The sequence below is a fragment of the Anas acuta genome, chromosome 24 (genome assembly GCF_963932015.1).
Source record: "Anas acuta chromosome 24, bAnaAcu1.1, whole genome shotgun sequence".
Taxonomy (NCBI): Eukaryota; Metazoa; Chordata; class Aves; order Anseriformes; family Anatidae; genus Anas; species Anas acuta.
Window position 1 is genome coordinate 5,063,595 of NC_089002.1, and position 16,534 is coordinate 5,080,128.

Sequence of the window (16,534 nt, forward strand, 5' to 3'; positions counted from 1 at the left end):
CCCTTAAGTAGCTTGCTAAGTGCCACCATCCTGAGGAGGAATGAGGCAGTGAATAGGGACAATATGGAGAGAGCCTTGGTGGAGCCTATAGGAGCGGCACACCCAGCATTGTCTTCACTGGAGGTGGGGAGCTGGAAGCAATCACAGACTATTAGCTTTTAACTGAAATGAATGTGCTTTTAGTTAGGATAAACTTCTCAGCCAAACCTCTCAAGTCTTAAATATTCATAACCCTACCACCACACCTAGCATCAGAGTGGGGCCAGGCTCATCTGCCAGTGCTGAAGGGCATCAGCCCCCAGAGCTCCGCCACTCTTCCCTCAAGGCCCAAAGGCTGTGGATGGTCTCATTTTTTTGGTCTGGTCCTGCTGCTACCTCCATAACATGTCCAACCAGTGAGAGGCATAACCACAGTGCTGCTCATGGAGCTCTCCCATCCCAGCGCGTTGCAGCTGCAACCACCAGCTTCCAAAACCATTTTTAATCCCAGTTTAACTCAGATTATGGGAGGATCTTAAGGCACAGCAGGCACCCAACAGACAGACACACGAGAGCCATCTCCAGCACCAGCACCCAGCTGATGCCGGCTCCAGCTCTGGGCAGGGTCTCCTCTCCGGCTCAGCAAAGACCTGAACTCGCCTTTCAGGCTCTCCCTTCAGATTATTTTCACTTGCAAAGCACCTACTTCAAGTGAAGACCATTGCTTAGGCTCCTGTAAGGAAGGGTGGCAGGTTTTATGAACCCAGAGGTTCTCCCCAGCTTTTCGAGGCCTTCAGCCTGGCCTCCTGCACACACACACAGCCCTTGGCCCTGCAGGTCCCAGCAGTGACCCAGAAATTTGGGTCTGAGGGAAGGAACATCCTGCTGGACACACAGGCATAATAAATGTGTTCTGCTCACGGACAGCATTAGTTTCATGGCTGGGGAGGGGGCTGCTTTTAGTTTGAAGCTCTAATTTCAGCTTTTAGCTCACCGACACTGTTTATGTCTCTCAAGTTAAACAAGCAAACAGAAAACCAACAAAAACTCCCCAAACCCTGCACTGCTGCCTCACAATTAGTTTCAGACTAAATCGTTTCATCTGAAATCTTCTATGAGCTAGACAGAGCGTCTGAACTCCACGCTGGAAGGGACTGACTCGAGGTGAGGATATTCTCTCATCATTCCTCAAGTACACTCCATTTTTTCAGCATTTCTGAACTGCAGAAAACATACCAGTGGTCACGCTGCACGGAACAGTTGTCGTTAGTAATATAATGTTGCTTTTCCATATTTCCCTGATAATTAAAGCTCAGGGACACCGATAAACAAGCTGCTCTGGATTTACCTTATTTCACAGTATAACCCCTGGATTGAACATAGCAAATTCTTCACGTAAAGACCTCCTGAAGAGCTTCAGTGGCACCTCATTTTCTTCACCAGAATTTGACAGCCTGTAAACAGGAGCCTCAGCACCAAGATACCTCTTCCAGAAAACACCCATTCTTGATCTGAATGTGTCAGAAGGTGGCAAACTCATCGTCTCCCTTATTTTTTTTCCCCTAACAGCCGATCACCTTCCCTGTTAAAAATGCATGTCCTGTTACCCAACTCGAGTGAACCTGGCTCCGGCTCCACAGGAACCAGCGGCTTGCCGGCGCTTCTCAACCCGACTGCCACGCTATGCTGTACCTATCATTTTCTCCCTATGAAGCTTGCTTATGTATTGTAATTATCTGTTTTCTTTTTGATAAAATAAACAGACCGAGCCTCTGCGCATTATCAAATCCGAGGGATCACCACCATCAGCTTCCTGTTTAGGGCAAACCAGAGCAATTCTCTGCATTAACTCCTGGTGTAGCTGTGCTGCTTTACATCTCCCTCAACAAAGGTGTGCCAGAAGTTAACTGCATTTAGTCCACAGCTTGAAGGAAATCGCTTTATTTCTCCATTAAAAAATAAATAAAATCAAGGAGGAATGTGGGAAGCAGAAGGGACTTTAAATCCAGACCAGCTCCCTCAGCAGGCTGGCCACACAGCTGAATGAGCAGCCTAAATCAACGCTGTTCCTGAAAATGTGCCCCGGAACAACAGCTTCAGTTCTTAGAAGCCCCCGTGCCTTCAGCTCGCCCCGCTCGAGCCGTGGTATGGTGACATTTTTCAAATTCATTCTTCCGTGTGCAGAACTTTCTCGACACTTCTCCACACCCGCTCTAATTGTCAGATCTCTTTAAATTTCTCAGATGAATGCAGCACTCTAAATGCGGCACTCTTCTCAGAACCGTGCTACTAGAGGTAAAATCATCTTCCTATTCTTTACCAGGAAATTCAAGAGCTGCGTTCGCTGATTTACCCAAAGCAGCTCTCCTAACATCAGACCCGTTTCCACAAGGATTCAATTATTTTTCTGCAATCCCCCCTCCTCTAAGACTGGTCCAGGCTCCTTTGTTCCTAAAGGTAAAAGCTCACATGGAGTCCTACTCAAGTAGTGGTTATTGTTTCGTATCTTCCAGTGTTTATTAGGCAATCGGGATCACCTTGTAACAATGAGGCACCTACCATAAACCTGTGATCTATACAAAATAATTTCCTTTGTTCTTCTAGACCCTTTATGAAAATTACATACTGTTGGCTTGAGGTTTTGAAAGACCATTAGAAACCTATCCTTCATTATAATTTCTCATTAATAGCTGAAATAATTTGTGATTCCTTCGGCGTGGTATCAATTTTGCAGAATAACAATTATTGTAATTAGAATACTGAAACATGCTCAATTATAGTTTATAGATCTCAGATCATGACAACACAACCAATTTAACCAAACACGTAGTCTAATGGAAAACAGGAAAACTAATCTGACAACACCATGCAATCGTATTTCATGGTATCACCTTTTGAGTTCCTGTTCAGGACTGTTATCAGCCATTCTTCCACCCTGAAGGGAGACGCAGTTAACATCTCTTGCATGCAAAAGAACTTAAAGCCATGAAGAAGTTAATTCCTCTGGAAAGTTTCCCAGTATTCCAGGATTTATTGGAAATTTGAGTCGATAATTTAGAGAACTCCAGTGCCAATTCCTTCAAGATTTCAGTAACACTAACACAGAATTTTAAAATATTTTGTTCTACCAGGGCAGACTTCAGGTTACTTGGAAGCCTTAACTGCGCTTCTCCATATTCACATTACTCAAAGCAATGACATTTAGTCTGAATGTTAATGTTTGGCTATTGGAAAAATACAGTGTTTCTAGCCTGTTTTACAGAATTTTGTATTTTGAAACTGATGCATATGGCAAGGAAGGCTTAAGTAATTGTTATCTGTTATTTCTTCACTGCTGCAAAGCAGCTACCCAACCAACTGGAAAGAGGAGTCCATTCTCAAGTCAAATTTGGAGCAGGAACGGTAAGATGTGCACTACTCGTTACCTTTTATTCTCGAAGCTATGCTGCAAATTCAAGAGAATGCTTACTTTCATGAATTAATATTAAAAAGCTACCTATTTCAAACAGCACTGATACCATTCTCAAACAATACTTCATTTCATTTAAGTGCCCCTCTCAATGCAGTGCTATCACAAAGTCTTCCAGAATGTAGAGCCAGCACTTGACATGCTGATTTTTGGAATAAGCCACTGTTCCAGCTTACCATTTATAAAGGACAACATAATAAAGGATGTTTTCAGTTCACAGAAGAAAATCCAACTGCAACACAGCATGTGAAGGACTGCAAACAAGCTGTACACCATCCAGTTTTCTGCTTCTAGCTTTGCATCTTCCGTTCAGCAGCACAGAGTCAAAAATATTTTTAATTTAGGTAGCACATTAATTACTTGAAACAACCACCACCAGTAAAGCTTTGTATCTGGCTGGCACAGCTGCCAGCAGGACTGTCTCCTCATGTTCAAGGTCATGAACAAGAAGCCTCCAACTTGTTTTTCTATGTCATGCAACACAGTGTCAGGGCACACGGTTACCGGTGTGTCCTCAAGACAGCCATTTCAAGTCCAAACCAGTTAGCGTGGCATTGCTTTGTGCCACAGTCCTCCAAGTAAGAGCCAAACGAAGCCATCAGTGATGACTGGAACGAAGAGGAATAAAGCTGCTTTTGAGCACTCAAGTGGAAACTCTGAAATTCCAGCACTGCTGTGCAGAAATTATACCTGCTGTTAGGTCCCTGGACACCCTTTCATCCCGAGAACAGGCAATGAGCACCTAGAACTTGCTATTTTCCACCCTTATGTCTAATAGTATGTCAGGTGCCTTGATATCCCCCTCGCAGAACAGTTCACTGCCCTACAAACCTTCAGCACGGGAAAAGACACCATAGATGTGTTTTCCCAGGCATATTCGGTGCTAGAAGGAAGGTGCCAGAAGATATTCCCCATCCTTCAGAGACCACAAAGTTCTTCTCTTTGTGCTCCAGGGCAGAAATATCAAAGCTATCTTAGGAGCATTGACTTCTTCATAAACTTGTGAAGCTATGACCAGGCATCACCAGTTCCATATAACATTATTCCATACTGCAGTTCAGACAGAAAAGCACAATTATTATCCAGCAGAGTTTAGGCTAAAACAATGCAAACCCAGGGATCAAATTCAAAGTTTTTTTTTTTCTGTCCTGGATCCTGCACAGTTCACAGAGCTGCATACCTGCTGTACAGCAGCCCTGGCAGGTAACCAGACTGAGAACACAGGCAAAAGCTTCACTTGGATGCAGGAAGATTGCCAAATGTCAGCCGTCCCTAAACAGCACGTTTGGCTAGAATGTACACAATTTCGTGAAAAGATCGGTATAATTTGTAGGCCACAGTATTATAAGCCACCTGATTATACTGAATATTCGTTGCACCTCCTGCTTCCAGGGGGAAGGCCAGGAACTACGTCAACTTCAAGGCTTTCTCTGGTAGATTTGGAAGGGCTCCCTCTATGCTTCAGGCCGGTGAACGATCAACTGCACTTGCACAAGTCTCCGGAGTCATTATCTAGGGTAGATAAGAGCTGTAGTAGCTAAGCTCTCATGAAAGCCAGGCCCCATATAACTATTAGGTGTTGTTCCGCCTTCAGCAGCTCCGACTATTTTCATCCTACTTCCAAATACGTTCAGTGAAACATATGAACATAAATACAGACAGATCTTCGCGTTTCAGTAAGTGGAGATGAGAGTATGCCGAGAATGCAGTTGTAGTAACTAATTTATTCCTTAGGAGAGCTGTTCATTTATGACTCTCTAACAGATAATGTAGCTCACAGGAAGCTTTATGATAGGGCTCTGACTTTTTTTTATACAAACAGATGAGAAACATCGATGAGATTTTTAAAACAAGTCACAAAGGAAAAAAGCCTCCATAAAATTTCTGTTCTGCTCAGAGTTGCTGAAATACTGCTGACAATATGCTCTCCAAAAAGATTATTCTACTCAAAAAGATTACATAAGTTCAGTGTTGACGGTATAATGAAAACCATCTTATCCCCTTAACTATGTCAGCACTGCCTGAAAAGGGGCACTGGTATATTCTACCTAGATCTAAATTCAGGAGCGTTCTCACGTACGTTCAAATGCAAACCCTCGCTGTGCTCCCAGAAAACAGAAACATCTTCCTCTCCGAGATTCGCATCATTCGATTCTGCACAAACATTTCTATCACCTCAGACAGTAACGCAGCAAGTTACTTCACTTTATTTTAATTCGGGAGGAAAAGGATGGTTACCAACAGGAGTCCCAGCAACGATTAAAACACAAAACTGAGAAGAGCGTGAGTTTCTGAGCATTATTTTCTTTGAACTCCAAGCATCACTCACAAAACTAAAGTCTGCAGAAACGTTTTGTCAGCTTCACCTCTCGCTGGATGAGATTTAAGGCTCTCAGTTGCCGTTTAACATTCGAGTTGTTGCCGTCACGTAAACCACCTCAAGCCAGCTGCACCACCCCGGACTTGCACCACCCTCCACTTAGAGAAAGAGCAATTCACCCAAAATAAGATGATTCACACGTGCCTGTTAATTAGATTTTTACTTTGAGAAGCCCCTCTCCTCACCAGTGCGATTGTTTATCCCTGTAAAAGAACTAACAATTATGACTACACAAACTATGGTGCTAAGATCTTTAACAGTATTTCTCAGTAAATTGGGTCGCCTAACAAAAGGAAATCGGAATTCACACCACAATCGTGAGCACGGTACACCAAGAGTCGAGGTGATGATGATGAAGATGAAGGCTTATTACTCTTCCCACTGTGTATTGCATTCTAAAATGGTGGCCATGTCTGCCTAGGCTTCAGCTCGCACAGACACCACTCCAACTCCGGGCTGCGGAGTTGGACGGCGCTCAACTTGAGGAAATAGTTACCTGGATCAAATAAAAACTGAGCCGGACCCCAGCCAGGGCTAGGGCCGGGCCCCCGGGGAGGGGGGCGAGGAGAGGCGAGGAGCGGTGTCCCCAGCCCTCCACCACCACAATGCCAACATGGAGGGCAACACCCAAGCAGCTGCCTCCTCCAGGGCTCTGCACGGGGGCTGCTCGCCCCCAGCAGCGGCTCCGGGACAGCGCCTGGGGCCACGTTGGAACTTTTTTTTTTGGAGGGGGGGAGCTGGGGACAGGCAGGAGAGGAACGGCTCGGCCTTAAGAGCCTGCGGGGAGCCGCGGCGGGGCCGGCTCAGCCTCCCCCAGGCTCCAGCCACTTTCGTGTCGGGCACGTCCAACACTTGGGACCCACTTTGGGCAGCGGGGGGAGGCCGGGGAGCCCCCCCCCTCCAGCCCCGGGGGCGACCAAACTTCTCAGCGGAGGAGGAAGAAGAAGAAGAAGAAGAGGAGGAGGAAGGGGGGGGGGGGGAAGGGAGCGGCCCCACCTGCCCGGGGGGCACCTGCGGGCCCCCGGGGGAGGGCAGCGAGCCCCGCACCGCCGCCCCGCAGCACCGGGGCAGGGCGGCCGGGTGCCGGTGCGAGCCGTGCGGCCACACAAAGGCCGTTCTCCCCCCGGCGGCGCCATGCGGGCACTCACCGGCGGCGGCCGCACCTTGCAGATGCCGGTCTGCTCGGCGATGGGCCGGATCTTGTGGATGAAGGCGAAGGGGTCGGCGAACTCCTCCCAGCTGGGCTCGAAGACGGGGCACTCGGGCGGGGGCAGGAACTCGGCCATGGCCCGGCCCGGGCCTCGCCGCCACCACCACCACCACCACCAGCACCACCACCAGCACCGAACAATCCTCCGCCAACCGCCGCCTCCAAACGGGACGTGCGCGTCCTGCGCCGGGAGGAGGCGGGGGTGCGGGGTAAAGGGGAGGGGTGCTCGGGGTGTGTGGGGGGGGTAACGGGGGGGAGGGGGGGCAAGAAGGCAGAGAACGAGAGAAAAAGAGTCCGCCCCGGGCTGGGCGGAGGGGGAGGGAGCGAGGGAGGGGGCGGCGGCCGCCCCGCCCCGTCACGCGCCTTTGTGAGGGGGCGCCCGGCCCGGGCTTGGGGCCGGTTGAGGGGTTGGGGGCTCCAAGTGTTTGTGGGGGGGGGGGGTCTCGAATCTTCGCCCCCCCCCCCGCCCTTCACGGGGGGTGTTAAGGGCCGGCTGCGAGCTTTGAGGGGCGGGGAGCGGGGGGCAGCGAGCCCTCAGCAGCGCCTCACCGGGACCCCACGGGCGCTTTAGGGGGGGTTATATGGGGGCGGAGGGGGGGGGGGTTGTGAGGGGGGGGGGGGGGGGGAGCTCACAAAATGTCCGCCCCAGCGCCTTTGTGCGCGGCCCCCTTTCACCCCCCGCTCCCAGCCGCTCCCCTCCAGCACCGCTGAGCTCGGGGAGGCCTCGGGACCCCGCGCTGCGCCCCCCCCAGACACCTCCCAACCCCCCCCTCCCACCCCCTCCCCAGCCCCTCCGCTCTCTTTGTGGGGGCCCCGCGGCCGGGCCCCGCCGCGCTGTGTTTACATGCGCGGAGGGATCCGCCCCAGCTGACAGCGGCCGCCGCCGCCGGCCGGCGCTTCTTTTTTTAAAGAGCCTCTCCGCCGCCTGCCATTGGCTGCGCCGCCGCGACGTCACCGCCGGGGGGGCGGGGCCTCGCCGGGCCGCGCGGACGCATTGTCTGCGGGCACGGCCCCGCGGACGGACGCGGGGAGGCCTCGCTCCGCCGTCACGGGCCCGCTCCCCTCACGGCCCCCCCCCGGTTCCTTTTGTTCCGCGCCCCCGTTGTCTCCGCTAAGCCCCCGGTGTGTGTGTGAGGGGGTTATGGGGGGGGGCCAGGCCGCGGGGAGCCGCCCCGGAGGGAGCCCGGGGAGCCCTCCCCATCCTCCCCCCCCCCCCCCCGCCGCACGTAGCGCACGTGCCCACGGCTCTGCCCCGCCCCCTTGCGGCCACGCCCCCTCGTGGCGGCTCCGCCCCCTTCTCCTCAGGAGGCCCCGCCCCTCTTCAACTCGCCTCAGAGGCGCTCCGGCGCCGTCCTGATCGTCTCCACCTCCCTCAGTTCGGCCCCGCCGGTCGCTCTCCGGGAGCTTTTTGGGGTCCCGGCGGCACGGCCCCGGTGTCGGAGCCCTTCCAGGCTTCCACAATCCGTGTTCTAACTCCCCTCAGCCCGCCCTGCGGCACCGAGCCCAGCACAGCCCCGTGGGGAGCCCTCAGCCCGGGCCCACGCCGCCATTTCCTGCCTTCCCTGCACCCGCTGCCTCAGCCTGCCTTGGGGGCTCCCAGATTGCGATTTTTTGCTCATCCACTGAAACGTGGCTGTTATACGCAAGCACAGTCAGGCTGTAACTTCCTTAAAACTTCAGCTGCTGACCTAAAGTTTGGCCCCTTTGAATAAAACTTACCCGGCATTATCAAAATCCCATGCAAAAACACTTTTATTAATACAGCAGTTGGGAAAGTCAAACACACCTGAGCTGGAAACAGGACCCAAAAGCACAGAAGCAGCCAGGTGGCAGTTCAGGAAGGAATCCAAGGCCCGGGGTAGCTTAATAATTTCAAAGCTGATACCATTCGCAAACACAGCCTGAACTTTCACCCTACCAATTTCCTATCATTCAGCTGTTCCCCTGCCACAAGAATTTAATTCATGAAATTATTTAGAGGAAGGAGGAAGTTGTAAGCTCTCGGAACTTCTGCTTACCAAATAAATAGGAAACTAAGTACAGAGGAGTCACTTCTACAGTTTAGTTAAGACTTACTCTCCTCACCTAGAGAGAAGAAGGAAAGGCAGAAAGAAAGGGCAGAAGGAAAGACAAAGGGAGGGTTCCCCTGCATTTAGAGCCGAGCTCTTTTCAAAGCCCTGCTCTTGCACAGACAAGCTCACCCCGTGACTCACGCCTTGATCTGGCTTTAGGTAGCCAGCCAGGCTCAGCTTCTCAGAGCCCAGCAGCCACCCCAGTTGTTGGAAGCACCTCAGGTTTTCATGAGCTCTAGGACGACGTCCCTCCAAGTTCCTTGGTTAAATTTTATCCACAGCTTAGAGAAGTCAGCAAACCCACTTCCTTGTACAAAAGCAGAGCAACAATGTGAAGTCTTTAACCATATACATGAGACGCACCGTAGCCGTTTTATACTTTCCTGTTAATACTTTCATTTTACACCAAGGGAACCTCCAGTACAAGTCACCTAAGAGCAGTCTGGGGAGAAAACTAAGCTGCTTCATCACCTTGGAACAGCTGCTCTGCACCATATCCAAAACTCTAGGGTCTCTGGCACCGAGGAAAAAGCTCTGAGCAACATTACTTCAGTGACTGTAGGTCTGAGTTTCTCAGGAGTCTTAAGGATGCCTAAACAACTATGGTTTCTGAGGGACAGAAAATAGTCTTTGTGGTAATGACTCCCCAAGTACTTGTTCTGTCAGCTGGAAGGAGCATGTTTGAAAGAATTATTTCTGCTGATAAAATCAAGAACAAAGGTCTCCAGTGGGAGTCTGATAAAAAAAAATAAAATAAAAAACACGCAGGTGCTTTACCTTGGAAGTTACTACTGGGGAAGAAAAAACATTTAGTACAAAGATCTTCAGTTGATCAGAGGAGGGATACGAGTTATCAAGAGATAACCCAAGGATAAAAAGCAGATTTCTTGAAGGGAAGGTGAGGTGGCAGAAGTCTGGATAGGAAGGTAGCAATTGCTTAAGTAGTAAGCCCTGGAGGGGCTAGGGAGAAGCAGGACCTCAGCCAGGAGATACCACCTTTCATCCCAGCAGCCTGGACCCTGCTCAGTTTAATCCTGTAGCACAGCAAGAGCAGCCATAGCCAGCTCTCCCAGCACCCGCTGAGCACTGGTTGCACTGGCGTAGGACAGTGGGAACACTGGGAATGGAGATGAGCTTTAGGAAAGACTGCACCCTGCATCTCCAAGCAGATGTACCTGCAAATCTGGGCACTGAAAAACACTAGAACTGCTCCCAGCAGCTCAGAAACTAGCAAAAGGCATGAAAGAAAGCGAATATTACACAAGTTTCACTCCAGGGCTACCTAGAAGCAAGCTGGAGCAGATCCTGCCCATAAGAGCCCAAGGCAGAGTTTTACGCTCCCAGGTCCAGAGAGGCTCAGTGCTGCACAGGGAGGTTGCCGTCAGTTTTTTTCCCTAAGTCATAGATAAGTGAAACTCCATTGAAGTCAAAGCACTCGTTTCATCAGAGAGCTTAGCCTAATTAAAATACTACATGTTCACAGCACAGGGCAGGGAGGGAAATATGCTGAGGCTCTCAGCTCTTTAAGAAAATAGATTCCTGGGAACAAACATATTTAGTAAGCAGAATGTGTAACAGATCAAACCAAACCAGTTTTTCCTGGGCCAACCAGCAGCTTGTACGAACCTGCAGAGTGGTTTGAATTTCATCATCAAGGCTAGAAAAGGGTTTTAAATTTGAGAAAGCCAGCTGCTCCCAGAGATGCTGATGCATGTCACTCCTCAGAGAAGTGTCAAGCTACTGAAATCTCAGGATTCTGATTAGAAATGTGGAAGGATAGGAGATTCTGGATGTGAGATTCTGGAAGTTTTGTAAGCTCAGTTTGCAGGCTGTAAGCATTGTGCTGACTGCTGCCTTGGCGCTAGGGACCCAAACTCTTTGCCTCCCTCGTGTTTTGTCTTGGCTGAGAAGCGTTCTCTCACGTAGAAGAATTTGGTACTTTTTTAGCAGCTTTTACTGCAAGTATGGAGAAACATCAGTATCAGTACCTAGCTGAGTACTTTCTTGCTTTTCTTCCAGAAGATGTGCTCCATACCCCTAGCCTATTTTGGGCTGGCTGACAACATGCAGGCCTCATATCTGTACCATGCCTTCTGCACTCTGGAGAAGCCGAACGAGCACCGCAAGCTCTTAACTCTTCAGGCTGCAGGCTGAACATGTCAGCTACAGGAAACCATGCAGAGGGGCCACACTGAAGGGGCGGGCAGGAAATCTGAGCCTCTTTTGTGGGCTAGAATTGAGCTGGCTGGCCAAGGACGGAAGTCCCACAGCTGCACACAGCTCCTGGTGGGGACTATGTCAACAGACAGGTAAAAACAGCTGGTTAGCATGTGGAAGCCAAATACAAACGCTCAAGCATGGGAAGCCGTGCACAGTTGTGCAACTGCCTTCAACGTGACTTTTATTAATAATTCGGAGAGCCCCATGCCCTGTCATTAGCTTCTATTAAAGGCTGAGTGAGGTCTTAACTCCAAATCCACGGCGGGGCTCCCATGGGCACAAGGATAAGCGAGCCGCAGCCGTAGGAAGCGCTGCAGAGGCAGAGCTGAGGTGCTGCTGTTTCACACGCCTCTCCTCGCTCTCGGGCAGCTGCTGACTCACGCTCAAATTCCAGCTGTACCTGCTTGCTCCTCGCTGTGCTAATAGCACCTGGCAGCATGGGACGCAATCTGCTCCCAGGCAGGACATGCAGAGGGTGGGATGATTTGGTGAAGTGTGGAGGCTGACAAGGGAGCAGTCATCCACGGAGCGCTTGGGCAGTCAGCGAGGGTGAGGCCCAAGTCATTATCTTCCAGCTGGTGGCTAAACTAGGTCAAAATAACCTCACCCTAAAAACCCCTTGCGCTGACAAGTTCAGGTCTAGACCTCGGTGCTCAGGGAAATGAATCTACCCATGGAGTCCCTGCAGTGCGATGGGGTAACTGGAGAAATGCACCTTGCCATGATGCACAAAGCTACAAAGCTCAAATCTTTCTTAGAAAGAAGAATTTTTCAAAAGTTATGGTGCAACTTCATCACCCCCAGCCCCTTGGCTGCTGTGAAACAGAAAGTGCTATCACAACCGGTCCCTGAAGCGTCTGAATTCAGCTGTGGTTTCTGTGTGGGTTAAGGGGAAGCTGCGCTAAAAAAAACTGCTCTGAAGAGACCGTACCAACTGCACCTTCTGCCACTCTCGCCGAGCCCGCTATCACAACGGGCAGACACGTTGTACCACCGCTGATAAGCCCACTGCCCTCCTCCCCACCGCACGGTGACAATACACAGGGCCTGGTAAGGACGGAAGCTGGTCTTAGAGAAAGTGTTTAATTAACAAAGCTTGTTCCTACTCAAGCTTCCTTTCTCAGCTGCAGCTGAAATCCCCCCCAGTTAGACAGATCTGCTCCGGGATTCACTTGTTTTTAGACAAAGGGGAGCATTAAAGCAGCGGTGAGGAGCAAGAACGTAAGATTTGAGGGATCCTTGTGCCTAGGTAACCCACAGCTGTGCTCAGGATGGATTGACACGCCTCTCTCAAGTACACAGAGAGAGGCCCAAGACTGCAAAAAGCCCAAACTCCAACCCAGGTTTCAAACAGCAGATACGCACCAAGTCATCTAAGCCCTGGTGGCTCTTTTAAATGCGTTAAAAATGAGTCTACGGCTGGACAGACAAATCAGAACATATGAACGGGTTTTAAAAGTCTTGGCTGATGAAGAGCCCTGGAAAAACTGCTTACAGAGGAGATGTAGACATTGAGAAATGGCACAGCTACATGAATTAAGGCCGAGAAAATGTTTCAGATAATACTGATCGCATACACGATGGCAATTGTAGCCAAGCAAAGGTGGTAAGAAGCCACATGAATCACAACCAGGCGGCCTGCTACAGGATCTGGTGGATGGCATTGGAGGTTTAAAGCCAGCTGGGGAGCCAGAAGGCATTCAAAGGAGAAAGGATGTGATTAAATAACCTGGCAATGGAAAGAATTTAGGAGCTCTACAGGCAATAAACTACTAAAATAAACAGAAATCAGACCCTCAGAATGCAGCAAGTTCTGGGGGCTTTTCACGTGGCTTTTCCCAAAATCAAGTTCCCTGGGAGGCCCGGCTTACTGCACTGATCTGTGCAACCACGCACATCCCACAAAGACAGACAAATTTCAAAATACCCAACTGATGAGCATCTTTTGCAAGAAAGCACAAGACTGGACAAGAAAAGAAGCTTCCCACTGACCACGAGTACAACAGTGAGGATTGCTCCTGATCTGCCAGCACCTACAATTACCAAAAATTGGGTGCATCAGCTCTTAGGTGCTTTTAGAAGTGTTCTGCAATAGGCTTGTATTTAATACATCCGATCAACTATGAACAAGGTCTGAATCAATATGCAGACAAGCTGCCCCACTCAGCCTCATCAGACAAGTCTCACATGCAGACACACGTAGCAGCCACTAAATACTTGCAGCACTGCAGATAATGAAGCCAGTGCACACATGCTGCAATACACGGAGCTGGAACTTCACCAATGTTGGTAACTGTAATAGCAGCGAACAAGAAACAGACTCGGTGAGAAAACAAGGAGGAAGATAAACACTAAACAGCAAAAAGAATAAGACAAGAAACGGAAGTATTTTGCCTAAGAGGGCCAGAAACTGTTGCCTGAATGAGAGAAGCCATGGAAGAGGAAACCCTCCATTTCTGGGTGCCATATGTGCTTGCTGCAAGGCATTAACACCATTTTCAAAAGCGTTTGTGGACAATGGCAGAAGCTGTTCTGTAACGTGCTGAGACGTGACTGGGACACTTCCACTGATGCGTGCACGTGATCCTGCATTCCACATAAACACTCCATAAGTCGTGAAGAACAAAGGCAGAAACCATTTTGCAGCAGTCAGCACCAAACCATGGTTGAGCCTGTGGTTCACTGAGCCTATGGTTCGACTGCAGCTGGCCCGTGGCACCCCATGCTTCCCCTACACCAGCTCTGGCCCTCGGCTGATCCCGTGCTGAGCCATCTTAGCTCATGAAGCTAAAAGCTTCACCCTTTTCCCTTCCCCAAGGTGCGTTTTCTTGCCCATTTAACACAAAACGGTGCCAGAACCAGTGCAAGAGCAGAGACAGGATTGTAGGGGTGATGAAGGAGGGAGCGCTGGGACAGTGGTAGCAGGTCAGATAGCTTAGATTGTCCCAAAACAGCAGACACAGGCATTCAAACCAAACTGAAAGTGGCCCTGCATGCAACATAGCTTTGACAGCTGGTGTAGAATTGCACCAGATCACCTCCAGACCTGCTGGAAAACAATGCCAGACAACGTTACATTAGCATCTCTTTGAAACAATGCATACCTGCAGCCTTCAGCCAAGGCAGGTTCCACACACTGGGTTTTGAAATAACCAAAAAGCCACAGATCTCTGCTCTCAGTCCAGCCAACTGAAAAGCAGCTTTTGCAAGTGATGATGTAAGACTATGAAATGCATTTGACAGTTGTAGCCATAGAGCTCTGACAAAAAGTAACGTGGAGATGCTTAAGGTCTTTGCAGTCTTCTTGAATACTGCTTGGAATTCATCCCTAGCATGAAGCATTACGACCCACTTGCACAGCACCCACCTGTGAAAAAGGAATTTGAACACACACAATAGCCAGGAACCTTTAAAGGCCGTTATCTTAACGAAATTCACAGGTGACAGAACCAGAACACTGAGCTGAGAAAGTTTGAGCCATCCTGGACAGAGGGATTCTTTTTGTCCCAACTCAAGTCTCTGGAAGTAAAATGCACGGTTCTGGAGTGAAAGGGCTTGGACCTTCAACAAGCACACGGTGAGGAAGTTCATGCAATTCTATCATCAGCATTAGAATAGACAGGAAAAGCCCTCTGTTGGTTTCATCTTCTTCCCTAACTACCCGATAAGGTAAAAGAATCCTTGCAGACCTAGCACTGATCACAGGTGACACATCCAGGTCTAATATTTGGAAGAAGGAACCTTACCCGACCATGCGGCATTTGGCCACAAGTATCTCCTCCACTCATCTCTGTTCATGAACTGCCTGACTAGCAAAGCTCACAGATGGATGCTCAAGGAGCAATATGCACATAGAGACCAGCAAAAGCATCTCATTTCAGTGCTAAATATTTACAGAAAAAACATTTTAAAAAATAGCAGTTAAACATCCATCACTTCCAAGAGCTGAAGTGGGAGAAATGCCGAAACAGTATTAATGCAACACATTTGGGACAGACTTTCTGGTGCTCTGATTGTATCCATATGCACAAAAACTCAAGCCTGTAAAGTTATCTTGAAGTTCTTATTTTAACTTCTCCATGAGCATCTGATCTCCAGTCCTGTTCTTACAAAGTGAGAAGCATGTGAAGCTGGCTGTGGAAAGCACGGTCTTCAGAAAGCCAGTGGGTATGCACCTGGCATCAGGAAGACGAAGAGCCTGGGGTTTAACAGACTCAGCTATCTGCAAAGCTCCACAAAAGGCACTGCTCTTCGTATAACTCTCGCCCTTCCACCCTTTTATTTATTCTCCTGGTAGTTCCCAGGCCCTTGTCAGCCAGCACCTCCATTACCTCCAGAACACTCTGATTTCTTCCACCTCATCACACTCGTTCCTTCTCTTCGTTAAGAGTTGAAACTATGAGCCTCTAAACCCCTTGCCCAACTTTTAGAAGAAATCTGTAGATCAAAGTCTTCACACAGCCTGGAAGTTGCTCCTTCTATTTCAGACTGATAGAGAAGGGATCAATCATCATCGCTTTGCCAATACACAGAAAATTCCTACAGCACTTCTGCGTCCTGCAATAGGATGAAAAATTGTTCAGCTCTTTACTGCCAAATTCACTTATAAACCCAGTCCATGACTTCTGAGTTCAAACATAAACCATCTTCTCTTTTGAGTGAGTATAAACACGATGTAAGAATCTGTGAGATCAGGAGTCACCTAATCCAGTTCCTTATTCCTGACAGGAGCCTCAATTACACTTCCTCTGTACTTTCCCAACCTCTGGTAATGCACGCTGCCTACAGAAGACGTGGCATCTGTTTAATCACCTGATTTTTCTTCCCAAACTTTTAAGACTTGCAATAGAAATACGAACTCAACAGCACAAAGACACCGCCTGAAAAGTAACTTGGATCTTATGTTGTTGCAGTACTTCTGTGAAAAGCTGCCCTGGTACATGAAAATAGTTCTGTATTATAATCAACAACTGAAGTTTTGTCTCTGTGAAGCATCTCCTACAGGAAAACTTGACCTTGTACAAAGGCAGACAGTTTGATTTGGCAGAAACAGGCTTTTAAAAAGTTAGAAGAGAATGGCACAGGGCAGCACATCAGCAGCACTGCGTATCAGACGTCAAGGCCTGTCTGCTGCTACACACAAGCAGATTTGGCTGAGAACTGCAGAGCCGAGCACAGACTGACATCCTCCTTGCTTGTCCTGC

The 16,534-nt window shown here is 49.3% G+C and overlaps 1 protein-coding gene across 1 annotated transcript in view; it reads right to left on the bottom strand.

Moving 5' to 3' along the window:
* Positions 1-7,301, bottom strand: part of KDM5B (lysine demethylase 5B) — a 47,165-nt gene extending 39,864 nt beyond the window's left edge. The window contains exon 1 of the mRNA XM_068659725.1: positions 6,977-7,301. Coding sequence (XP_068515826.1) covers positions 6,977-7,114 — 138 coding nt within the window. The 5' untranslated portion in view covers positions 7,115-7,301. The remainder of the gene's footprint in view (positions 1-6,976) is intronic.
* Between the last annotated feature and the right edge of the window lie 9,233 nt (positions 7,302-16,534).